Here is a 27,705-nt window from a genome sequence, read left to right as displayed (position 1 = left end):
TGAATGATGATAAAGATTCAGATGATGCAAAGGGATATTTTGTTTATAATTGGGTCTACACTCCTTGGACTAGAGCAGACATTATGGGTCTTAAAGCTGCTTTGCCTGACCCACAGAAAAACCCGGACGCTTTTTATGAAGAAGTGGAAGGAGCTATTAGCTCCTGTACTATGACTCTGCCATATATTGGCATGTTTTTTGGACTTATTTTGCCCCCTGATATGTGGAGACCAATTCGGAAGGTAGATGATAATGTAGCCTATGGTGATACTTGGGTGCATTTAGAGCAAATAGATGCGGCTAGAGAGCCTGCGCAAAAACCATGACAGGAGATATTAGATCTTTCCAAAGCTATTGTGATTAAACTGAAAACTCTTATACCCCCTAAGATAATAGATTGGACAACATTAGCGTCTTGCAAACAGAAAGCGGATGAGTCAGTTTCTGATTTCTTTACACGATTTGAAGAGACAGTCCATGATTTTAGTGGGCAGTCATTGACAGATGACACGGGTAAGCATCTGTTCATCGACAAATCCGTTGCTAACATGTTGCCAGAAATAGCTAGTCGCCTAAAGGCCAGCGAGAGTTCATGGACTACGTCTTCACCCGTCTCCCTTTTGACTATGGCTCAGTATTATGAGCGACAGGAATTGGAAGCAAAAGGCAAGGAGGATAAAAAGGTTAAGGATCATAAAACGAAAGTTATGTTGGCTCAAGTCTATGGTCCCTCATTTAGAGGTGGTGGTAGAGGTGGACGTGCGATGTATCGCCCTGGTGTACCCCCTTTCCCTCAAGCAACTTTGTCTTCTGTTCAGTGTGCTTATTGTAAAGAAATTGGATATTGGCGTGCTGCGCCTGCATGACCCCTTTTGCAAGGTCAGCAGTATCAGCGGGGTAGAGGAAGTATGAGAAGCCGCCCAGGGAACACAGGAAATAGGGGAGGCATGGATAATCGTACCAGAATTGTGGCAGTTGAACACTATCCAAATTATTTTAATACCTTTGATATACGAAACCAATACCAAATGTCTGATTATTCGGCTGATGGTCCTAAGGATTCTGATTATGCATAGGAATGCCTAGGATGGGGTAAGGAACCGGTTGAGGTCCCAGTAGATCAGAGGGGTCCCTATATCGATACAAACGTCTTGGGTTCTACTGATCAGTTTCTGGTTGATACAGGAGTTACTCATAGTGCTCTGTCTAAACAACTGGTTCCTGTCTGGCACAATGATAACATCAATAGGGTTTGATGGGACACCTACACTTAGCCCACTGTCACAGCCACTTGCATTTAGTCTTGATAAATTCACTGCAACATGTCCATTTCTGCTTTCCCCTAACACGCCGGATTACATTGTGGGCACTGATATTCTTAAACATTTTCGTGCTACAATACGTTGTTTCCCAGAGGGTGGGGAGTTATTTTAAACGGTAACTATCCAATGGTTGAGAGGGCTTGTCTTATTAAAGAGGATATTGCTTTGGCATTGTTACCTAGTACTTTGTGGGCTACATCAGATACCGATGTGGGACAAATGGTTACCCAACCAGTACATATTCAAGTGAAAGAAGGTGCTTCTTTGCCTCGACTGCCCTAATATAAAATATCTTGGGAAGGCGAAGAAGCATTGATACACATTGTTCAGGATTTGATTAAGGTGGGGGTTGTGGAAGAAGTCCCTTACAATACCTGTAATAGCCCTATTCTTCCTATTTTGAAAAAAGACACTGATTCTAAAATGTATAGATTCATCATTGACTTGCGAGAGGTTAACAAGATCGTTGTGCCCCAATATCCGGTAGTCTCTGACATCAAGACACTTCTTACTATAGTTCCTCCAACTGTAACTATATTCAGTGTGATCAATTTGAAGAATGCATTCTTCTCGATACCTATTCATCCTGACAGCCGTTATTTGTTCGGCTTCACTTTGAATAATCGATCATTCAGATTTTGTAGAGCTCCACAAGGGTATACAGACAGTCCTAGCATTTATAGCCAGGCATTGAAAAGGCAGCTTGATTCTTTCCCTGTGCCAAAAGGGGTGGCTCTTATTCAATATGTCGATGACATCTTGTTGGCTGCCGATACCCCTGAACAGTGTGAAGAAGGAACACTGTTATTGCTATCATTCCTTGCCTCTCATCATCACAAAGTCTCTCGGAAGAAATTACAATATTGTAGACAGCAGGTTACCTATTTAGGTCACCTCCTGTCTAAAGAGGGACGTGCATTTACACCAGATCGCATTCAAGCTATTTTAGACACGCTTGTGCCCCGTACTCAGAAGGATGTTCGTGCACTGATTGGCCTTACTTCTTTCTGTAGGCAGTGGATCCCTAGCTTTTCTCACAATGTTAAATCCTTGTTGGCCCTTTTGACTAAAGACACTCCGATGCCCCTCCCATGGACTACTGAATGCCAGCATGCTTTCCAACAGTTGCATCAAGCTCTTTGTTCTGCACCAGTATTAGGAACTCCAGACTACACTAAGGCTTTCACACTCTATGTACACGAGAGGGATGGTTGTGGTCCCTCAGTTTTAACACCGACACACAGTGATAAGCAGCGTCCTTGTGCATATTTTTCAGCTGTCCTTGATCCAGTCGCCCGTGCGCTGCCTGGGTGTTTTCGAGCGGTGGCGGCGAGAGCTGTGTCCATACGTCAAAGTGAGGGAATAGTCTTGTCACACAGTTTGCGTGTGTTAGTAACCCATTCAGTTGATGCTCTTTTAAATCAAACGAAAACACAACATTTGACTACTTCCCGCTTGACAGGATATGAATTGACACTTTTGTTTCCACATATCACACTGAAAAAATACTTGACTCTGAATCCTGCTACGTTATTGCCATTTCCAGCCACTCAGTCTCAGTCACAAGAGTTACAGGATTGTATATCCCTTACTGAAGAAAATGACAAAATGGAAGTTACCCACAGCCTATTTACATCCTATGATTCACATGGCACATGGGCCGGCACATGTTGGAGCGTCCTCAATAGCAAAGCAACTTATGCAAGTTTGGGATCATCCAGATATTGCCAGCACAGCTAAAAAGATAGTCCAGTCTTGTCTGATCTGTCTCCAATATAATCCTGGAAAAGGAACACGAACTCCAGCAGGAGGGTTTGCCATACCTCCTGTACCTTTTGAGGTCCTGCAAATGGATTACATTCAGTTTGAGCGTTGTAACAACCTAAAGTATGTCTTGGTAGTGGTTTGCGCCTTCAGTAAATGCCCATTTCATTGGGCAAGTTGTTGATTACCTCATGAAAGGGTTAGGAATTAAACAGAAGTTCCATGCTACTTTTCACCCACAATCAGCAGGGCTAGTGGAACGTTACAATTCTACCCTCAAGCTAAAATGGGCAAAAATACAGGCTTCCACATCTTTGAAATGGCCTGATGCACTGCCATTAGCGATGCTATCTATCAGATCGATACCACATACACGATCTGGCTTCACACCGTATGAGGTCGTTTTTGGAAGGCCAATGAATATTTGGGGGATTCCTAAGCCACGCCCTATACATGATGAACCTAATGTATTGATGAACAACTATTTGTCTCAGTTGACTGACAGTTTGCCTTCTAATTATCAACAGGTTCGGGAGACTCTTCCAGACAGGACGCCATAATCTACGGCCTAGGGACTTTGTCCAAACAAAGTCCTTTCAGCGGACCAGCTCCTTGGAGCCTCGTTGGCGTGGCCCTGAGCAAGTGCTCTTGGCCACCAGGACTGCGGTTCGAGTGACCAACCGGAAGAACTAGGTCCACGCAACCCATTGTCGGAAGGTGTTGCAGGACCTAGTGAGCCCAGCTGTGTTAGCAGATCATCGCGACATCCTGGACACAGAGAAAGGACAAGCCACGTCACCTGAAGGACCTGAGGAAGTCTTCCCGGACCACACGATCCCTGGTGCATCTCGATACCAGCTGTGACCCTGGAAGAGAGACACTTTGTTGCAGAAAAAGACAGTTTCAGCCACTGTCCTGGGTAATGAAAGACTGAGTTACAAAGTGAGGTACTCTTTTAGTGGCTACTCGTCTCAACCTCAGCGAAGAAACCAACGTCTGCCCAGGACCTTAGGGCGCCATCTGTTCCGTTGTTCAACAGCAAGATGAACATGCCTGCGGAGAAGAAATCAACTGCTGCAAAAGTTTGTGATCGAGAGAGTATGTTCATTATTGGACTCACTTTGATTTTTGTCATCATTGCTACAATAACATGGGTTGTAGAGGGAGTAGCTCCTGGTCGAAAACTACTGACTGCTACTACTTCTGTCCCCATTGAGCACCGATATTTTACTCTCCCTTATCATAAGCAGAAGATTTGAATGTCCTATCTCAACAATACGTTCATTCAAATGTTGCATCACACCCACAATGCTACGAACATTACCAACTGTTGGGTGTGTGGAATGATGCCAGCTCATCAGAAAAAGGGAGGAACGCCTTTCATTCCTTTGCCGTTTTCACACAATGGCCCCTGCAGAGCCTGGTTTGCACTATTGTGGGCTTCTCATATTGGTAATATTACCAACTTTGATGTAGGAAGACTTAACGCTCAGTTAAATAGAGTCTGTTACCCTGATGAGGAAGGAGATCCACAAGCTAAAGGAACTGTATGGGAAATGGAGGAGTATCGCTGAGGAAATTCCTCCACGCACTGTTTTCCCTAATACTCGAACTGTCAAAGGTAATGGGCCTCCTGTTATAGCTGTTACTAGAGCTCGAGCAGACCTTTGTGTGAGCAGTATTGGCAGTATCCCTGTGGGAAAAAGTGACTGTACTACAGTGCTGAACATTACTGGAATGAACAATAGTAGTTTTTTGTCCTTAAATAACACCTATTTCATTTGTGGAAGTAAAGGCTATTGCCACCTACCTATTGGGTGGTCAGGTAGCTGTTTTGTGTCCTTTTTGCTACTACCTGTGTTTTTGGCACCTGCATCCTACCACAAAGACTATAAACTGTACAATGACATTTCTAAGAGCCGATTTAAGAGGACAATAAATCACGATGAGGTGGATCAAACTGATACTGCACTGTAGCAGTATATTGACTTTAATTTGGGACTATTCTTCTTTGTTGGTGCGGCCTTAAATAGCAGAAAAATAAGGAGCTTTACACGTGTTGTAGAGGCTTTAACCAATCAGACAGCCATGGCACTTGGAAACATCACGGAAGAACTTCAAATTGCGAGAATTGTGGCGCTCCAAAACAGGATGGTTTTGGATGTGATCCTGGCAGATCGTGGTGGAGCATACCGCATTTATTGGGAGAAGCTGCTGTGGCTACATCCCTGACCACGCCCCTTCAGTTTTTGAAGAATTTCTACGCTGCACAAGATAGCCACTGGTGAAATCCATCAGGATTCAGGAACACGGACTTTTACTGGATGGCTATGGACTATGTTTACTGTATGGGGCTGTAAGATATTGTCAGCCCTATGTATATTTGTTGCGATCCTTTTTCTCTGGTGCCTATGTATCCAATGTGGCCCGATGCTCTGTTCCCTTTGTGCTTCTACCTGTACCTCATGTATACCAACTAAACAAAATGTCAAGAATGTAAATGCCCGACTAGTAACAGACCAAGAAATTAGTGAGTTAATGATGATTGATGTCTATGATATCTTCCATGCTCCTTCTAAATCATAGAGATCTCTTCAGCTAATGCTAAAAGGGCCGTCTGTGGAAATCGAAAATAATTGCTGTTAGCAAGAGCTGAAGCCATCTTGTTTGCAGCATCCATTTTGTTAGCCTTGTGATTCTGCTGTCTTCACTGTTGCCTGCTTTTCTATTCTGCTTGAGTCATCAACCTTAGTTAACTCCTTCTGTACTGAGCCAGAGCAATGTATGAGCTCAGAAAGGCCTGTAGCTGCTAGAATGCACCTGTTTGAGAATGTAACTGTCTATCATATCCTACTGTTGTAAGCAGTTCTGTTTCCCGTCCCACTTTGCTGACTAAGTGATATCCATCTGCCCAGGTTAGTCAATAGCTATTCCTGTGTAGGCCTGTACCTTCTACATGCTTACTCTGCAAGAAACTGTGCATAAAAGGCCCATGGTTTCTGGATTCCATGTACTACCTCCTACAACGCCTGAGGGTGTTGTATTGATGTAATCCCACTCATGAGTGATTAATAAACTTGTTATTTTAAATTCCAGCTTCAGTGCCAATCTCTTCCTTGTTAGTCTAAGGACCCGTGGACAAACTTAAGGGTGAACCCTGCACCAGTGTGCCCCTGAAAAGACACATTTCCACACCTCCTGTGCCTCTTTGGTATTTTCAGTACTAATTAGGGTCGGGGGAGGACTTTGTTTTCTCCTTTACACCAAAGATTAGATATAGTTTTCTGGGCAAAAGTGTGTTTATAGGCCCAACTGACTGCCTGGCAGACCTGTTCCTGGCTTTCCTCAATCTTTTCCTCTATCGCTTTGTGAGCGGGGCATTCGAAGGCGAGGACTTTGCGCTCGTTATCAGTAGAAGATGCGATACCAGCTTCCTCCTGCACTTTGTTTCAGTCACTGGCCCCTTGCTGAACTTGATCTTGTTCACCAACAGTAACAGCAGGATGATGATGATTATGGCCATTAACTGGCCTTCTTTCTACGGTTCCCTTAGCTTAAGTGTGTTGAAATGATGTTGAGTAGTATGTGCCAAGCTGGAGGCTTCTGGTTGGGAAACATGGCGGGTGGTTAGGTCTTCAGCAGTGAGCTCCGCTGTCCACCTCCGGCTGTTTGTATCCCCCCACTGATGCTGTGCCCACTTACCTCTCACCGACTTCTCCTCTGTGCTTGATCCCCTCTCAGTGCCGGTCACCTCTTCAGCCCTCAGTGTGTGGGCGGAGTTGTTGGTGGTTCTTTGGCTTCAAGAAAACACAGGGTCCGACTTGCTATTGCTACTGGCCGGTGAGCGCGGCACAACGCCTTGCTTTCCAGCAAGGTGGGGGGGGGGGGGGCGACAGCTACTGCAGGTGGCATTCGGCGTTTGCCTGGATAGGAATGCTGCATTGCAGATTTCAACCTGGGGCAAGCCAGGCAGGGTCAGTACCTGCTGGGTGCCCCACTGTTTGCTCAAAAATTCAGAGCCTGCGGTTGAGAGAGCTTCTGGCAATTGGCCCTCTCTGAGTCATTATTGTAAATTAGCACCAGTACCAGCTTCTGCCCGCTATATTTCATGAGCCCTAGAAGGGCAAGACGTACTGGAGGCAAGGAGCCTGGCACCTCCAATAAACCTAAAGCGATTGCTGAGAGCAGGGAAAATGAGAAGCCCCCCACGGAAAGGACTGTGCAGGATACTCAAGTTAGAGGGGGGGGGGATGTATCCATATTGTCTGGTGCGCTAATTGGGGGGAAGGGAGTAGGGCTGCCAAACAGGTATGCGTTGAGAAATAAAAATAGCACACTGGAAATTGCCTCAATATCGCAAGGCCCCCTATATATGTGAAAAAATGGAGGTCAAACAGAGAGGTAAAAAACAGGGGACAATACTACTGCAAATACCAGTTTCAGCTCCATACCTGCTTCCTCTACCGCAAACGATCCTCTAATCTCGACGCTTCAGAAGAAAGCGGCTCGAGTGAAAATAACCCCCTCTCTTAGATCTTTTTTTAAAGTGCAGGTTAAGGTAGAGTCCAAAGGGCTAGATAAAATTGTTTGTTCTGCCACCACCGCTGGTGAACTACCGGGAATCCCTGCAGATAAGAGGAAGTCCATAACAAGCATGGAGTTTAACAAACAAGGAGCAGAGGCAGATGCACTTTGCTCAAGCACTGAAATTACCAATAGTTTTCAGGCACTAGCTGACAGTGAACCCGACCCCATTGATGGGGGGACTCAGGATCCTGACTCTTTAGCCACTACGGATTTCCCTAGCGTAAATAAAGGTGGTCAGAAACAACAGGGTTTGGGGAAATGCTAGATGCTCTATCTTCAGAAATAAGGAATAATAAAGTTGACATCTCGGAAAGAAATTAATCTAGACATCCAAGAAACTTGCAAGACTCTGGAAGCTAAAAGGTCCTCTATTATAGAGAGAATTTGCGCGATGGAAACCTCATTAGAGGCCCTTAACAGGGAGGTGGAACTTAATCAAAGTGAAGTGAAGTGAATTCCAAGCCCTAAAAAATGGAGAGAAGGGCCTATTGGATAAAATAGAGTCTTTGGAAAAAGACGCTAGGCGAAACAATATCAAGAAACTTAACATTCCTGAGGACCTTGAGGGCGATAATATTAAGGGCTTCATTGTAAGTCTGCTGAATAAATGTATCCCCTCTGTCGATGTTGGGGAGCTAGAGGCAGATATACAGAGGATTCATAGAGACCCCTTTTCCAAAACTCCGAATAGGAAGAACCCAAGGAGAATTATCTTTAAAACATATATTTCAAAGGAACAAATTCTGTTGGAGGCTCTAAAAGTCTAGAGTTTTACTAAAGGGGAGTGGTCGTTTCGTGTACGGTCTGCTAGCTCTAGGATTACACAAGACAGACAGTGAGAGTTGGGGAAGCTCATACCTGAGTTGAGGTCGCTAGGCACTACTGCCCAGCTGATATTTACAGCGCTCCTTAAAGTTACGTGGATGAACAAAATGCACAACTCTCGGGACCCTAGGGAGGCTGGAGTCTTCATTGAGCAGATAAGGGTACAGCTATAGCACTAAGAATAATATTTAAATGCTGGAGGGAGGCAAGAGCACCAAAGGGTATCAGATACAACATACCCGGTCTTTTTTGGGGGAGTATTACCCTGGGCAGGTTGGGCTCACTAGATGAGATATTTAATTTAGAAATTCTCTGGGTGGGGAACATTGGTATCTAAAGTTTGGGGCCAGAGGCATGAAAGAGGGGAGCATGTGCCAAGATGAGAGATGCCCTGTACAAATTTTAACATGGAACGTCAATAGGCTTAGAGTAGCTAGTAGAAGGAGAAGAATTTTCAAATAGTTGAGTCAAGCTGACTGTGATATCATCATTCTGCAAAAGACACATTTAAAGCAAGACGAATGGGAGGCCATCCAATTTATATAGAAGTGAATTGTAGCATCTGTCCGTACTAACCAATCATGCTGTACCAAGGAAGTGGCCCTACATATTAAAAAATCTACCAAAGCTATCTAAGGGAATTGTAAAGTTGATGATAAGGGTCGTTGGATTATTGCTAACGTTAAAATGCCGAATGCCTGGTATGCTGTGGCAGGCTATTATGGGCCCAACATCAACGATGACACTCACCTAAATTCCTTGTATCACCAGCTGCTGGAGATCAAAGCCCCAGTTGTCTTGGGAGGCGATTTTGAGGCACTTCTGAAACCTAATCTCGATAAATCGTGATTACAGGTTCCTCGAAAATGAGACAGTTTATCAAGATAATGATGGAAGATCTTAGTCTTATAAATATATGGAGCGTCAAAACCAATTGGCAAAGCGGTACTTTCCTTAATAATAGGCCGGTACTTTCCTTAATAATAGGCACAGACATGCCTCTAGAATTGATTTCTTCTTGGTGGAATCTAGGCTCGTTAATAGTGTTAAACAGGTGAATCATATTCCCGAGCACCTCTCAGACCATTCAGCAGTTCTCTTAGAGCTGCAAATAGAAAGGCGGCCCACCAATCGAAAGTTGACTTTTGATAGATCTCTATTATCTGACCTGTCAGTAGTAGCTCTGCTGAAGAGAGAAACAGTGGACTTCTTCGAAGTTAATGACTTTTCAGGATCATTGCATGTAATATAGGATGCCTACCAGGCATACATTAGATGCAGAGTAATTAGTCTTGCTGCCAAAAGTCCCAAGGAGTAAGATATAATATAAAAGAGCTAGAAAGTGATATTTCTAGGGTTCTGAGTGAGAGAACGCGACTACTTAGATAGTATTCTAAGGAAAAAGTGGGAGGTTAGTAAATTAGCCCACTATGAATATGGAGGAGGGTGTGGGAAGCTTCTTGCTTGGAAATCTTCATTAATGATACGTGAAATATAATAAAAGAAATAATTGACTGTCAGGGAAGGAATCCACAGAGAACACAGATACAGGACAAGCATTTTTTTGTTTTCCCCAAAGAGTTGTACACTGAGGACCGGTCAGCCTACAGGAGCCAGGTAGAAGACTGTGTCAATAGTATAGCGTTACCTTTGTCTTTGTGATGACTCAGCTCAGTTGCTTAACAAGAACATTACCTTAGATGAGGTTAATGCGGCAGTTAAAAAATTAAAGAGAGGCAGCGCCGCTGGGTTGGATGCTATTCCCCAATGAGTGAAATTGTGCCTGCTTTGGCTTAGCTGATTGACGGCATATTTTCTACTGAGCTGCCGAGCCCGAAGTCCTGGGACGAAGCGGCCGTCAGCATAATTCTGAAACCAAAAAAGGACCCTAAAAGCTGTGAATGCTACAGACCAATCTCCTTGCTAAACTGCTACTATAAAATCTATGCACAAATTTGAGCTAAGAGGTCAGTGATAGGTTTACTGGGCAGGCCTATCAGAAGGGCTTCATTAAAGGTCGTCAATGACATGATTTAACAGAAAAATTGTTAGGTGCAATTGATATAGCCTCAGTAAACAACTTAGACCTCACTGTTTTCACATTTGATGCTGCAAAAGCTTTCGACAGAGTGAGTTGGATTTTTTGACGTCATACGATCCATCAGTTCAGGCTGGGAGAAAGATTTGCTAAGGCTATTATCGCCATATAGAGAATACCTACTGCGAGGGTTAATGGGAATCTTACAAACTCATTTAATATAGAGCGAGGGACAAGACAGGGGTGCCCCTTATCCCCTCTGCTCTGACTTGTATATCGAACCCCTAGCATGTAAAATCAAGGCTAGTTAAAAACTCTTGCCATTTGAATGGAATGGGTGGGTGAAAAAGGAAGCCCTTTATGCTGATGACCTGCTAAGCTTCACAAGAGAAGATACCCATATCTTGCCCGCACTAGAACAACTTTTTTATTTCAAGTATTTTTTATTGGTTTTAGTAAAACAATACAAAAGGACACAATAAACACAATACAATTGCTTACTAACCCTTACCGGTAGAAGGGTGTTGGTTGGTTACAACTTCTTACAATCAACCTATTGTGCACTAGAACAACTTTTAACGGACTTTGGGAAAGTTTCCGGCTACCAAATAAACCGACATAAACCTGAGATCATGTCTTGGAATACTCAATCAAATAACACTCGGATTAAAAAAGAGATCAGATATCTAGGGGTACAAATTACTCAGGACCAAGATGGTCCAGGTAAATTTTGAGAAAAAAATGAAAGAGGCTAGAGCACTGTTAAGATCCTGGAGGGGTCTCTGCTCTCAATTCTAGGTTGCACTAACTTGGTGAAAATGTCAATTTTCCCAACATTCACATTTATCTTTGATGCGATTCCGCTGCTCTTCAATCCTAATGCCATAAAAGCGCTGCAAGGAGAAATATCAAGCTTTATCTGATCTTGTAAGGGAGTGAGGATCCATTGAAGAAACTGCAGAGATTGAAGTTAGAAGGTAGCATTGCAGGCCTTCCTGTTAACAAATTCAAGATCTCTTATTTAATTCAGTTTGCTTTCCTCCCTGCTTCCAAGCTATGACTAGAAATTTACCTTTTGATGGTGATGGGTTCCACTTCAAAGTTTGGCCACCTCAAATTCTTTAAGAAAGTCAAACTAAAGACTTTAAGAGCGGCCAGTGAGCTTTGGTACCGGATTAGAAGAAACTTGAAGATACCATATTACAGTGCTGGTGGCCCGATTTGGGGTTCTCCAGGAACGCCTAATTGCCTAAAGGATAAACTGGTTGCCCCATTGATGGAGTAGGAATAAATAAATGGGGCAATTATTACGGAACAACAAATTAGTCTCCTGGGGACTTCTAAACACCATCATGAACCTGGGGCTTTCTAGGTTTAAGTTTGAATAATTGTCGAGTTGGGCTGGTAGCCTGGGTAAAGCTGGTGAAGGAAACGAAGATTGGGGAAATAAATTGCTTGCACCCCTTTACTAACGCAAAGAAGTCTCCAAATAGTACTGGATGCTGGTAAAAGGAGACTCGCCCCAACATCTATGGAGGAGTCTTGGAAGACAGACCTGCCAAGGTCAGATACACCATACTTATGGCAAGTATCAATGCTTACTTTATGGTCGTTTGTTAAAGCTGCGCCACTCAGAAGAAACCATTTGTTTACAGTTCACAGAGCATACAGGACCCCTAAAAGGCAATCAACATTGGGAGGAGGAGGAGCTATATCCTGCTTAAAGTGTGCCACTGTGAATGCAGATGATATATAAATATGTTCTGGCAGTGTCCTCAGATTCGGAACTTCTGGCAAGACATTGTTTAGACTAACTCAGAAATTTTGGGAAAAGAAATTGAGGTAAGCCTTGCTTTAGCTATCTTTGGGGTTTTGCCCGGAGAGGTGCCTAATATCAAACAAATAAAACAACACGCACAACTTTTATTTATTTTAATTTTATTGGCAAGAAGAGAAATCTGTTTGAAATTGGTATCACCTATGCCCCCAGTATTTCAGGACTTCTTCAATTCTAGGTCCACTTGCAGGTCCACTTTATCTGACTGATAGGGGAGAGCGTCCACGGAGGCTTGGAAGGTTTTTAACAGAAGAGCAGTGGTGGCTCCTCCGCTATGGCGGAGGAGCGTCGTCCCACTGCTCTCAAACAGTCCGAGGAACAAAAACATAAAACGATAATAACTTTTAGCTATTATCATTTTATGTTTGTGTTGCTTTGCAGGAGGGCACGTGGGTGGGGCTGCTCTCGTAGCAGGGCAGGCAAGGAGTGGTTTGCCCACTCATAAGTGCGCAAATACTGTTTGGTCAGCCCTCTCGGCCCACCCAAACCAATCATGAGCACTTTCCCCATTCTCCATGCAGGTTGCATTACAGCCTGCATGGAGAACATGCCCACCCCTCCATTCCCTGGCTGAGCGCCGTGTCACGCCGTGCACTATTATTCTTACTCAAAAAAACTCTCTGGTATTCGAGGATGGATCATCTGTATCTACTGGATATTCGAGGCTTGTGATGACTGTTGCCGATGCGGTCACTGAAGTTAGCACGCCTTTGTCTTTACCATCTGTGCCAATGTGGACCTCATAGAGTTTGTTCAATCTGCCTGAATCGGTGCAAATTCGAGGTCCTGGGGCACATTTGTGTATGTTCGGTGTATACTTTAGGTGTTGTGCTGGAAGAGTCATGGCGGGGTCTGGTTGCCGACGAAGGGCGTGGCTTAGTATGGAGTAACCTACATCATGCAGCATTTCCAGTCCAGAAAAGACCACTCCAAAGAAAATAAATCTCAGAGTGGTACTGGATGTTAGTCTAGGCTGGAGAGGAAGAGTTTACCCTGCCCACTGAGATCTGGAAGAGATACCTGCCAAACCAAGACTTGGAAACTCTGAGGCAAGTATCTATGTCTTCTTTGTGGCTATCTCTAAAATCTGCCGCTTTCAGGAAAAATCATCTGTTTACTGTCCATAAGGCTAACTGGACGCCAAGGAAGCTGTCGAAGTTGGGAACCCGGGAGGAAAGGAAGTGCCCCAAGTGTGGTGAGGAAAAAAGCTGATGATGTCCATATGTTCTGGCAGCACCCCTCGCTTGAGATCTTCTGGCAAGAAGTGGGTAAGGTGCTCTCAGGGATAATGGGCCCAGAGATCAAGGTAAGCCTGCCATTTGTTATTTTGGGGGTTAAAGGCCCAATGTGTCCATCCTCAATCCCAGTTTCATGCACCTAACAGTGAAAACCCTTTCTGAAGATTGCTCCTAGGAGACTCCAGGGAGCAGCAAGGGATCAGAGAAATCTTCAATCTACTACAGATCTCCGCACAAGACGAGCATCACTCAGACCAGCCTATGACACATGCTGCCAAATGGCATGAGGACTTTAGATGTCAGTGACCTGAAAATTTGTCATAGTGTCATTAATATACAGAGGTCACTATGTCCACTTCTGCTAAGCCCAAACCTCAGGCCTTAAACTCTAGATGAATAGTACTGTTTCATAGATTCATGATTCTGCATTTTGCCAAAAGGTGATTTAAAAATAAGTCTTTAAGAGTTTAGCTTTTTATATAAGGGATGATCATTTACACATGCATAATGTAGGCTGTTATGAAATAGACACATTGCATTATAATACTCTGGGCCATTGCCTATAGTTCTCGTGGTCCATCGACTACCCAAGTCGTTTTCCCAATTCCCTTCCTGGATTCTACCTTGCAGTGTTTTTTCACAATTTCTGTTTTTCCGGGATGGGTGGTAGTACATGGAGCAATGCCTCTATTCTACTCCTGAGGGAGACCAGAAGTCTTCCAGGAGCCACTTCCTGTGAACTGTACAAGTCAATGTAGATGCTGCATACAGCTGTACAATCTGAACCCAAGAGAAATCAATGCTTGATACTGCGAGCAGTGTGAAGACAGTTGACAGAAGCAGGCAAAGCTTGTTTAATTGTGTCACAGAGAAAAAAGTAAGACAGAAACCATTAGGGTGAAGCACAGATCACACTACAGTGCACAAACAGGTAGGAACCAGACAGCAGAGGGCAAAAGCTAAAGTTTTGATCTGTACTCACGTCAATTTGCTTGACTTGAGGGAAAGTCACATCGATGACAGCCACACCAGGACGGGCAAGCTCCGTTTTCATATTCCCAACCTGAAGTAGGACAGGCGCTTTTATATTACAGACCAAAGATTCCTGAGACATGTTGCATGTACCTGAAATAAAATAGTAGGATACCACACATTAATTGCCTATAATATGGGGGGGGGGCTCACAGATATTTGAAGACTCTATAGGTTCTCCACTTTGATTCTGTCTTGTTGCCTACATGTGGAGCCATTGGTATATAATAGCATTTGGTTGGAGAGAGGTACGCAGGAACACTGTGGAGGATGGCTTATAGCAAAGCTTAAACCTTTCTCCTATAATACCTCCCGAACCATGATGTTTTTGAAATGCTTGCTTGAGTTATATGCCTAAAAACGGAGTCAATCATGAGCAAAATGTGCTACAAGAATAAGACGGGTGAGTGAATGCACCCACTAATCCAACTTTTGGGATGCCCTATACAGAAGGGCCCCAACACTTTTGGTCCTGAAAAAGGCAATACACCCAATAAGTGCTGCTTCAGGCCGAAACATGTCGACCCGATCACTAGGTATTGTGGATCAGTGACTTATTCACCCAACACTGTTTCTGTTTTTAGACTTATCCCTATCTTATTCTTTTGTCCCCAAATAAAGATTTACCTACAAGTTCATTTTAATTCACTTACCACTGTCGACCTCCAGGCGGAGGTTATGAAGTCACTTGGAAAATACGACACTCAAGTGACGAACCTGATGATTACGCCAACCACCAAACTACACTAAGTGGAGATTATACACACCGCAGATGGTGACCGTGTGGTTGAAGATCTCCTAAAAAAAGAATCTTTGAGACTCCAGCATTGAGACCACTCGGGTTCATTCTGCTCCCCTAATTGATTAGAACTAGTAATGTTTGGAAGCTGAATGGACCTCTGCTTCTTCCTCCCCCCTCATTGATCAGTACTAAAATAACAGTAATGTACAGCTAATACAGATATGTTATCTGTAATTGTACCCCCCAACCAACACCCACCACTACGCTCTGTTTTCCAGCATCTCATTCTAACAATCCAACATGTTTGTCATACCTTCAGTTCTGCCCTCAACAGCCACCGAAAAAAAATAGGAGGCATCTCATATTAAAGGATCGGGAGAACCTATTGATGACCTTGGGATGTCGAATATTAGCTATCTATACCTACTTGACCAAGGGACTAGATGCTTCAGAAATCTACTTGTGCTGTAAAAACATTCCCGTCACATATTTGGTGCCATGTAAAGAGGTGAAAAATTATGGTAGCATGCTCATTGTAAGGGAGGCATCATAACAACCACTCTGATTATGCCAGGGTTAATTTTAGGTCATTGTTTGGATTTAGCAAAGCTCTGATCATACACGTTTCTTCTGATTGTACTGAAGCCTTAATATACCAGAGTTCAATTTATCTCAGGTCCTTGACTTTTCACAGACTCTGCATATGCAGACACTCAGTTCATGACTGGGCTCTGTGCAGGCTACCTTTATGATCACAATAGGGCTCTGAATAGGAAAGAAAATGCATTATACTGGTTGTAGCAGAATCCATCATTGCTCTCCTTCCTAGTTTAGTTTCTGCGGAAGCATCTTAAGAAGTGGTCTGGCAAATTTGCCATTTATCAGTCATTTAATTTCACAAATATTATTCGAAATAAACTCAGATTCTACTTCCGACCCAGTGCCTGGGATGCCAAATGAGGATAGAGGAGACTGTCCACAGTTTGACATTCTACGCCTAACTACATTGTGTAATTCTTGCACAGATGTCTTCATCTCACAGTTCCCTTGTTTGCATTAATTGAGAGCACACACAAGGGCCAGATGTATTGAACTAGGATTCACAAACAGTGGTCTTAATTTGAGCACTGACTTTTTGAGAATTTTATGATATTTTGCGAACCAACCTATGTACTAAGGGTGTCACTTTACCAATTGGTCATGACACTGAGTATTACATCATTCTTGGGCACTCTGCTGAACACCTACCTGCTAAATTAGGCAGACTGTAATGAGAATCTAGCCCTGTAACGTGTCATTTCCTAGAAAACTAAAATGTTTATAATATCCAGCCGACCATGCCACATATGAAAACCACAACACCCATGACACCGATCTTCTTCAGTGCATCATGCTGCATGTGATGGAGGTGCGCCTACCGTTCCGCACACTAAACTACAATACCTGAGATTCCTTACCTCTGCTGCACATCATGCAAGTCACCAATGCACCAGGTCCCACACTCTAGAACAGGGAGATGTGCACCTCATATCACATGGAAAGATAAGATAAAACCATAGAGTGCAGTGGGGCTTGTATATGATTTCATTAAAAATAATGGTAAGCAGGAACCAGATATTAGCAGGGCCAACCTCTCTGTGGCACTTTTAGGTTTACATTGTAGGGGGTGACCCAAGGAAGGGTGTGGCACTTTTTGGTTTACATTGTAGGAGGTGACCCAAGGAAAGGAGTGGTCAGGAGTGTTGAGTAGGGCAGAATGGGCCTTTGGATATTGTGGGTCCATCACCAAACAGAATGGTGCTTTGAAGTGTAACCAAATGTTCAGAGCCCATGCCAGATTAGCAGCTGGTCACTGAAGTAGGTAACCAGCTATTTAAGGGTTGAAGATTCCTCTAAAGTGTATAGTGCTGGGTCAGGAATTATTGTACAGGTTTTAAGATCCAAGTGTGTAGGAAAGACTTCGCTGGTAATGAGTGGTGCACATGTAATTACAGGGAGGTAAGGAACCACACAACACTCACTACAACACAATTTCCCTTTTTACTGCTCCCCAATCGGGGGTGGGCCTGGAGGAGGGTCACTGTGTCCAATAAGAATGTTGTATTCATCCAAAGCCATGACGTGAGACAAGCTTTTGTTAGAGCAGTATGGTGTATATGTGCAATGAAGCCTGCAGGGTGATAGGTAGGGAGAAAAGGGTTCTGAGTTCATTATCTGTGGGAATTACCTAGCCACAAGGTGTGCTCTCTGCTGTGGCAGTGGCACTCAAATGTATTAATAGACCATGCACGACTGTGATAGGTAAAGTTCAGATGTTAATTCAAATGCAATAGGTCACCTGTGTTTGAGCCAGTCAAAAGGACCTGGTTTTTTTTTGGATTTTTTGCTAACCAATAGTGGGATCAGCACCTATGTCTAAAGATGTGGATGCCATGATCAAATTGTTAGCAATCCTGAACCAGCTATATAAAATGAACTATAACAGATGCTTTTCCCCAAACAATACTCTTCCACCTATGATCTGCTGTCGCACTTTTAAATGTAAGCAAATCCGTCAGTTTATTGTATTTTTCTTATTTAATTTCTGTCTACAGGTTATTACACAAGAACGTTGTGCCCATGTTACATTAGAATATGAGAAGAGGACGCCTGTAGCAGGAACCTAAGGTCTTCTTACCTCAGGCTTCACTAAGGGGCCGATTCCGATCCGGGTCGGAAATCACTCCGACCGAGTCGGATCCGGAGTGTTTTCTGACCGAGCCGGACCCCTACAGTCCGACCGAGCGAGTACGATGCACACGTATGCTGTCGGACTCGGTTCGGTCGGACTCCCACAGAAGTCAATGGGAGCCAGTTGTACGACACGTACATGCACTCCCATTGACTGAATAGGTACGTCTTGAACAAGTGCGCCCCCTACAGTGGGTACACGTCGGTGCCATCCGCGCCGTACATGCCTGTGTGGGGGAGACCCATGTGTCTTCCCCTGTGTGTGAGTCGTACGGCTGCGGGTGTCGGGGGGTCCGAATCGGACCCCCGAAGTCCGACTCAGGGAGCTTTTGCGAGCCGGACACTCCGGCTCGCACAGGCTGTCCGACGTGTGCATTGTACTGGCTCGGTCGTGAATCGCATCCATTGCACGCCACGGTTAGCTTACGACCGAGACGTACGGAGCGGTTCGGACCCGGAAACGACTCGGTTGGTGAATTTCATGTAGCTCGCATCGTACTGGCTCGCTCGTACAGCTGTACGAGTCGGGCGGAAAACACGCGTACGGCTCGTAGTTTTTCCGGACGGATCGCGTTCGGTGCCCTTCCGACCCGGATCGGAATTGGCCCCTTAATACTGCAACTGCAGGCTACAATACAAGAAAAGCCAGGCACAAGAACATGGTTGTCATCTGAATCCATGTTATGTTTTCCCAAAAATATATTCTCAGTACTAGACTCAGCTATTACAAATCATTGTCATAGGGTGCCCTAGTCCCTTAAGTTCTATGGAAGTAAACACAGAATTCAAATTCCAGAAAGCATTAAGTTTCCAAATGAAAGCCCAGAGCTGGCAAAATAATGTCATGTCGAAAAAAAATTGAGGTAGCAAAGGTATGTCAGAAGGGAAACACTTAAGAGTCTCATCTTGTGAGCATAGGCTGCATTTGCATATGGAACCTAGAAACTGCCCAAAATTGAGCATTCAAAGTTTAATCATACTTAGGATGACCAGTGCACCGAATCTGCTGGATAGTGACTGTTTTCCGACATCTGTCCCAGAATCTCAATGTTTTTTCATTTTTTTAAAATGACATATCGGTTCTGGAGAAAAAGCTGGTAAACTTGCCCATTAGAGTTTAAGCCTTCTCACATTTCAATCAGCCCTCGCCGGTTACTTCACATGCACAACAGAAGAAATAGATGTAAGTGTTCAACTACTGCGCTGCCTCGCCTCACTGACAAGTAGACCTCTCAAGTTTCATAGGTTCATGTGCAGGTACATCATCCAGTTGAGCTTTTTTTGCTTTAAATTCTGGGGCATGTGTTCTTGTTTTTAAAATGGGAAAATTCTAATAAATGGAATTTTCTTTCCATAATCTGAATTTCAGTGTTACACATAGCTAATACATTCTGCAGTGCCCCAATGCGTTTTGGACCAAGGTTAGTTCTTCATCGTGGAAGAATCTAATAGAGTATATCATTCTTGACAATTCTAGGTCAGGATCGGATGCAAGGATTATGCAGTTCTTTCTTCCTTTTTTAATATTCAGCAGCAGGGATGTGGAATTCCAATAGCCCGACGTCCAGGACATATTGTTTAGGGTCAAGGGCAACAAGTTTTCATGAGTAGTTTGTCCTTGGGACAAGTAGGCCCAACCCCCTGCAGCACAAACCCTATGACTGCCAGTTTGTAGTACCACATTATGGATCAGGGAAGGGCACTGTCTGCAGTTAAGGTAATATTTTTGTCCATATGTTAATGCTGTTCAAATTTGTATTTATGGTTCATTAATGCAAAGCCTTTATTATTAGGGTGAGCGCTCTAAGTAAATGTTGTAAGCTCTGACTGCACTCCTGACAGTGGTTCCCGTATACAAAATGTGTACACACGTTTTCAAGGTTTAGCAAATTGAGGCTATGTATAATGCTCCCAGAATCCTCTCTGATTTGATGCAAATATTTGCAGAAGCTTGAAAGCAAGATTGATAATTCTTTGCTTTCTAAATAAAAATGTTCATAACAAAATGAAAGCAGGAAAAAAAAACATTTAGCTAAACTGCTGTAAAATTTCAGTTACCATTTCTTTGTAGCATCATTTAGTAACGTGCTGATGCATGCTAGTATTTCCCAAAAATATTCATAATGGAAAATCAGTGTAACCAGTTTCAAAAAGATGATGGGAAACAAAAATAAACAAGCATTGGCAAAGCCAGTAGGTTTGAAATTGGTGGTCGGCTTTTTAGTTTTGTCAATGTGTGGCTTGTTTTGGCATGGTTTTGGCACAACCTTATTGGTGTGGGAGCCGCCGGGCCCTCACAATTATAACAAACATTGGCAAAAGCAAAAAAATGTTTTGGTCTCAAAAAGCACACACTGCAACAGTAGTTACTGGCACTGAACAAAACTACTTTGTGTGCTGATATGCTCCTTGTGAAAGAGCAGAATGATGTCACTCACTGTGATGCCAGCCCATACAGAGAGAGAGAGACAGAATTTTAATAAACACAAAAGGTCATGGTCAACGCCAGACCAAATTAGGGGCACAATTATTGACGAAAGTCTCAAAAGTGCACCCATGGTATATGTGCTTGCATTAAGTGCAGCTATATGGCTTTCGTTAATACCCAAGAATTTACAGAAGTAGGACAAGAAATAGTACTCCAAGAGAATATTTGTGAACTGCATTTTAGCACGAGCAAATATGCATGTTTAGATTTGCTCATGCAAAAATCAGAGTGTTTGCGTGTTCACTTTCCCTCCAACCACTTTTTTCCCAACTCTGGAAGAAGGTTTACGTCTACCATTGTCAGGAGTAAATTTCCAACATTTCTCAGTATGGGAAAAAAATTAGAGAAGAGTTGTTGAAAACCCTTAAAACATGCCAGTTAGTAGGTTTGCACGGACTCAAAAGGGCATTCTAACCCTGGAACTATTGCTTATCACTACATTCAGCCCCAGTATGTAGATCTGTGGAAATGTGACAACATAAGGGGATTGCAAGTATTCAAACTCTACTATGGTATGAGCCCTGGCATAATCAGAGAGGCTATATCAGAGCTCTTATATAATGAGATTGCTGCCATAATTTTTCGCCCCACTACATGGCACCAAAGTGACATGTGAATTTTGTTACATGACAAGTAGATTGATGAAGCAATCTGCCTTATGGACAAGTAGATATTTTATTAAATTCCACACCCCTGCAGCAGATTCAAAAGTTAAACAGAAAAAACATTAAACACTACAACTCCTATGAGTCCAAAGGAGAGTTTCCATGACAACCATTAACCAATAGTACCACTGTCTGTAAATGCATCCCTACCGACACAGTCCTTCCTCTTTCTTCACTGCTGCGTCATTAAGGTTCCTCATTCCACTTAATGTCTCTTGGGGTTGAGTGTTGATTTGTAGCATATTGGAAAAGTTGTTGACTGTTTTTCTGGTGTTTTGACTGTTCATTCTAGAGCGATTTCACAACATCCAGCAGCCTTCGGCCCGAGTGTGTCCTTATACCACATGGGTCCACTAGGGGCGTTGTTTCGCGCAGTTGGCGGTCACCGTTAGGCGCATTGCAGCCTGTGGAGCCTACGCGCTGTGTTTTTTGTGCTCCTAAGGTTCACGTACTAAGGAGCTGAGGTGTGTATTTGAGAAACAGGGACTGACCGCTGGGGCCTCTCCCCCCCCTACCAACCCTCACACGACACCGCATTGGTGGTAAGAATTTAAGGGCCCTCCTCAGCCGTCTGAGATCCGAATATTCTGGTGTCTCTAACTTGCTGGCATTGAGCAACTGCAAGGGAGCTGCCCTTGCAATTCATTACGGGGTGTATAATAAGTTTATATTTTGGTGCTCACACCGCCTGTTTATATGGCATCCTTCAGGGACCATGACTATTTACATGAACTGGCCTCTCAGGAGGAATAGCCCTCACAACACCGCTTCCCTGCAGGGGTGGACAAGCTTCTTTCCCAAGCTATAGCTAGTGCGCTGGCACCCTTGCAGGAAAGCGTAGACAGGTTGATTTCCCAGGTCTCCCAGGCCACCAGGTTCTTTGGGAGCACGGTGGGAGGGCCTAGCAGACTTCCAGCAACTTCCACCCACAAGGCCCAGAAATGTGACACATGGCTCTCAGAAGGCCTTGATCATCTGACACATTAAAAACCGTACTCTACAGGAAGGAAGACTTAACCTCAGGAGATCGACGACGCTGTTGCACCAAACTTCAACCCTGAAGATGGGTTCCACGATCTGGGGATTGGGGGTGGGGGGGAAAGACACAGACGATACAGGTTAATCTAATGATGGACAGGGTTTCAGGAGGCCTTGGAGCCCCAGTTTGAATGCCTGAGGATACTTAGAAGGGGATGCCAACTGGACAGACATGTTTGGCCCAGATGGCATTTACCACTCGAGGTCCTCGGAATGGCTTCCAGATCAGAAGGTTAGAGACTGCCTTCGGGTGGAGTGCCCTACACCAGCTTTGGGAGGAAAAGTGGCACCCACCCCAGAAATAGACCAAAAACGATGCTCGTTTTTTGCTAAATACATGAAGGACCCCAAGAAGGGGATTGACCGCTCATGGCGAGTGTGTCAAGACAAATTGCTTGGCATTGTAGGCCCGCTGACAACAATTATTGAACTTCAAAACAATCAGGGAATCCCCTCCCCACAGACATAGTGGCAGGCTGGGCACAGAGGGTGATGGGCCTATTGGGCAACGCCAACTGTGCCCTGTCTGCGGAGAGATGGTGTTCCGTACTGATCGAAGTAGATCCTAAACTGGGAGAACTCTCCTCATCTGAAGCAGGAGCAGTGACTAAAGGCAACTTATTTAGCGAATCTTTTGTAAAAGAACTGGGGAAATGTGTTGCCTCATCCTACAGAGGTCAAACCTGCCAGAACTATGGGTGGAACGATGGCCAGCAGGGGACCTTTCACCCTAATCGGGGAGGAGGAAAAGGCATAGCCAACCATGCCGGGGGGGGGGGGGCTGATGCTTCAGGAAGTTTCAACAGTAAGCAGTATCCTTTCTTTCCCTCAAAGGCTCGGGGGAGGCTGAGATTGCGTGCATACAGGTGGGCAGAAATAAATATGTACTGGTGGATCCTACAGACGGTACATGGATACCACAGAGTTCTACAAAACTCTGGTTCAAGTGGCCAGATCATACACTCTGTTTTTTTCAGAACAAGAGAGGGGACAGATCGATGCGGAGGTGCAGGATCTGCTCACCAAAGAAGCAATCTGGAGGTCAGTATTACACCCTCTGTGTTTTCTCAGCAATCTCTTTTCAGTAGAGAAGAAAGACAAAGGCTTTAGCCCAGTGATAATTATCAGAGGCTTCAACAATTAGCTGGTGTACCGCCATTTCAAGATGGAGGGCATTCACCTCCTGAGAGATCTCGTACTGCAGAACAACTGGCTGACACATCTAAATCTCAAGGACGCGTAACTCACGGTTCCTATTTTCCCCCTCATCGTAGTTTTCTACAATTCGAGTGGAGGGGCCAGACCCCATTTCCATTCTCTCCCTTTTGGCCTGTCCTCAGTACCTTGGTTCTTCACAAAACTCCTCAGGCCAGTGGCGGAGGCACTAAGGATGAAGGGCATCAGGCTGGTTATATACCTCGACGACATCCTCCTGATGGATCAGTAACACTCCCAACTGGTGTCACACTTGAACACGACTATTGCGCTCCTACAGGACCTGGGATTCGTCCTCAATTTTCATAAATCAGAATTGACTCCTGTGCAATCCATGAATTTCCAGGGGTTTCTCATAGATTCCACCTCAGTCACTCTGAGCCTTCCGGTATCGAAGATTAACAAGATCAAGGAGGAGTTGACCAATGTCCTGAGACGGGACATGATCTTCCTCAGGCAGTTGGCCAGGATAGTTGACTTATTGTTGTCATTGATCAAAGCCATCGTTCAGGGCCCACTGCATTACAGGGCATTACATCGTTTGAAAGCGGCTCACCTCTGGGGGGGCCTCACCTACTCGGAACTGGGGTCCCTGACAGACGAAGCTAGGACGGAATTACATGGGTGGATCGACCATATGGAGGCATGGAATGGTCGGGCAATCTTCGGATCCCTCCCAAACTTGGTATTAGAGTTGGATGCCCGGCAGTAAGGCTTGGGTGCCAGATGTGGTCCAATCACTATGGGAGGAAGATGGACGGAGGAAGAGTTGAAATTACATATCAATTACCTGGAACTGCTGGCGAGATCCTTTGCGATCCAATCTCTGACAAGGTCTCATGCTGTGTCACCCTGCGGATGGACAATAGGATAGTGGCCCAATATATCAATTGGTTAGGGGGTACCTCATTGAAAGCTTTAGCAGAACTAGCCAAGAATTTTTGGCAATTCTGCCTCCAACGTCAAATTTCGGTGACAGCAGAGCATCTTCCAGACTCTCTGAACTCAGTGGCGGACTGGAACTCCAGACACTTCATGGATTCCAGCGATTGGCAACTGGACCCGGCGACCTTTCAGGCACTGTTGAACCGGTGGGGTCCCTGCTGTGTGGACCTGTTTGTATCCAGACTGAATGCCCAGTTTTCCTCGTTATGTCAGTAGATCAGGCCTGGGTGCCTGGAAGGTGGATGCCCACCTGCAGGACTGGACAACAGGTCAAGCCTATGTGCTCCCACTGTTTCTTCTGATTCCCAGAGTGGCGGTTTAAGTAAGGTGTCAAGGAGCTTCATTGGCACTGGCGACTCCGATCTGGAAATCTCAGGCTTAGTTCCCCTCTCTTCTGGAGCTATCATGAATTGAACCGGTACAGCTTCCATTATTTTCTGGGATCCTTTGGGTCCCCAACTGCCGTACACATCCTCTGGTGTTGCAAGGTCACCTCGATCTCATGGCATTGAGACTTTTAGGCGACATTGGCAAGACGGCATTCTTTGGAGAAAGCCGATAGACTCGTCCAGCAGAATAGAACTAGAACAGTGGTTCTGTTGGGAATGAAGTAATTTCAGTACACTGCACTAAATGCATATGCTCAATATTCAAGTGTTCATTGAATACAGAAGTATATACAAGTATGTATACACACACACATATATAACAATTTGAAAGACGCAAAAAACAATTTTCTTTTTGCTATATGTGAATCCAACAAATATTCCTTAGAAACTTATTATGTACAGGACTAACCAACATAAAACCAAAATGACATTAGACAATTAGTGACTGAACGTGCTTAGTGACACAATGTTTGAACATATATTGACATGTATAGCATACATTTACAATGACGAATACAGTTGAATAAAAATAGTCCAAACTCAGAGGCATAAACCACAACAACACATATTATTCAGTGATTCTGATGGTGGAATTGCATGGACAGATTGAACAGGCAATGTCGACGTTTCGACCCTATGAAGAGGTGCAGCTTTGTACGCATCTAAAGCGGGTCTTCATCAGGACAAAGAAGAAAATACGGCAGCCTGGAAAATAGGAAATGTACGATTTACGATCCTAAGGACACCTATACGGAGATGTCAGCCGAAGTTAGCTATTTCAGTCAGACATGGTTGACGGATTCGGACGTCCCTCGAGAGTGCACCTATATTGGGTGATCGTTACGACGGCACCACATGTCTGACTGAAATAGCTAACTTCCAAGAACAGATAGAGCTGATTGATAGGGATGTCGGCTTATGGTGGTCGGGTTGTGGTTTATGCCTCTGAGTTTGGACTATTTTTATTCAACTGTATTCGTCATTGTAAATGTATGCTATACATGTCAATGTATGTTCAAACATTGTGTCACTAAGCACGTTCAGTCACTAATTGTCTAATGTCATTTTGGTTTTATGTTGGTTAGTCCTGTACATAATAAGTTTCTAAGGAATATTTGTTGGATTCAAATATAGCAAAAAGAAAATTGTTTTTGCGTCTTTCAAATTGTTATATATGTGTGTGTGTATACATACTTGTATATACTTCTATATTCAATGAACACTTGAATATTGACCATATGCATTTAGTGCAGTGTACTGAAATTACTTCATTCCCAACAGAACCACTGTTCTAGTTCTATTTAATCACCCAGGTTCTGAGGGTTACTGGGTTACCCCATTATCTACAAAGACTCGTCCAGCAAGCATGGGTGCCCGGGACAGCCAAGTGATACAGGTGGGCTTGGAGAAGATGGGTTTGTTGGTGTATGAAGAGACATCTAGATCCCGTAGGGTTGCAAGTTACACACGTCTTGAATTTCATTGTGGAGCGGTCTAGCTCGAGCCTCGCTTACTGCACAGTGAATTCTTTCAAATTGCCAATTTCAGAGGGGCATCTCCCCATCAACAATATACTGGTAGACGAACACCCGTGGGTATGTAAACTGCTAGACGGTATCAGAATGGCACGCCCCCCGAGACTAGATATTCAAGCTTATGGGAGGTTAATCTGGTACTGCGTCTCTTAGTAGGATCAGTACCTGTCCAGGAAAGAGATTTCCGTGAAATTTGCTATGTTATTGTGTCTCATCTCTTGCAAAACAGTTTTCAATATCAGGGCATTGGACATCATGGCAAGGGTTTTCACTGTGGAAGTGGTATACTTCACTATCGCGCAATGGATCAAAACTAATACCAGGTCAGTAACTTACCTGTCTTTTGAGGGTTCTACTAAGCTCTGTGTGGTAAGATGACTAAAGGTATTTGAGGAAATGACGGCGGAGGTAAGACCTCCGGGTGAGAAAAAACTGTTGATTGGTATTAAGAAGCAGTTCAAGGCTATTTCTTCTCCAAGTGGGTAAAATGGATTATGGTAGAGGCCGGGATCGATACTCACCTTTTTGAGGCCCACTCGGCCAGGGGGGCTATGGCATCCAAGGCTGTCCAGGTTGGTCCTCAGAGTCCACCTTTTACTTTAAACCACTATATGATGTTGCATCTCTGGTGGTAAGTAACCTTTAAAAATTCATAATCTTCGCCCCCAGCCGTGATATAGAATGAAAAATTTCCTAGCTCACGTAAAGGAAAGTTTCAATTCTATTAAGGACACGGAGGTGAGGATTATCCCACCCATGTCATACTGCAATATGCCTACCCCTATCACATGTCTGGATTACAGGGAGTAAATTGTATCCTGTATATGGCTAATTAATCCATGGCAATGTGAGTAACAGGAGGTATCACATATCCTTGTGCTGTTAATATGTTAAAGTTGCTGTGTTTACTGTATATTATCATTAACAGTGAATATTTTTAACAATATTATTTTATTTGTTTCCCAAGAGTATAGTATTATGTCAAGATATTATGTTGGGTTTCCTGATCAAGGAACACAGAGATGGTGTTTTATTCACATGTTGTGTAAATCAACAAATTACTGTATTGCTTATGTTCTGAGTTATACATTGTAATTCAATAGAAGTATATACTTAACGGTTATGTTTCATTCATAGGATTTGATTCTTAGGCAGATTGATGCTGCTTGAACTTAACTTCCTACAGTTAAGAAGAGGAAGGACTGCGTCAGAAGGGATTTATATCCATTTTCGTACAGTATTAGTATTGGTTACTGGTGGTCATGAACACTCTTCCCTGGACTCATAGGAGTTATAGTGTTTTATGTTTTTTCTG

The 27,705-nt window shown here is 43.9% G+C and overlaps 1 protein-coding gene across 3 annotated transcripts in view; it reads right to left on the bottom strand.

The window, feature by feature from the left end:
- The window catches only part of NICN1 (nicolin 1, tubulin polyglutamylase complex subunit), an 88,298-nt gene that overhangs the window by 54,000 nt on the left and 6,593 nt on the right, over positions 1-27,705 (bottom strand). For all 3 annotated transcript variants that reach the window (XM_085625048.1, XM_085625047.1, XM_085625049.1), the window contains exon 2: positions 14,594-14,736. In XM_085625048.1, the coding sequence (XP_085481174.1) occupies positions 14,594-14,725 (132 nt within the window). In that variant the 5' untranslated portion in view covers positions 14,726-14,736. The remainder of the gene's footprint in view (positions 1-14,593; positions 14,737-27,705) is intronic.

This window comes from Triturus cristatus, chromosome 9 (assembly GCF_964204655.1).
Source record: "Triturus cristatus chromosome 9, aTriCri1.1, whole genome shotgun sequence".
NCBI classification, from domain to species: domain Eukaryota; kingdom Metazoa; phylum Chordata; class Amphibia; order Caudata; family Salamandridae; genus Triturus; species Triturus cristatus.
This window is presented reverse-complemented; position numbering and strand designations above follow the sequence as displayed.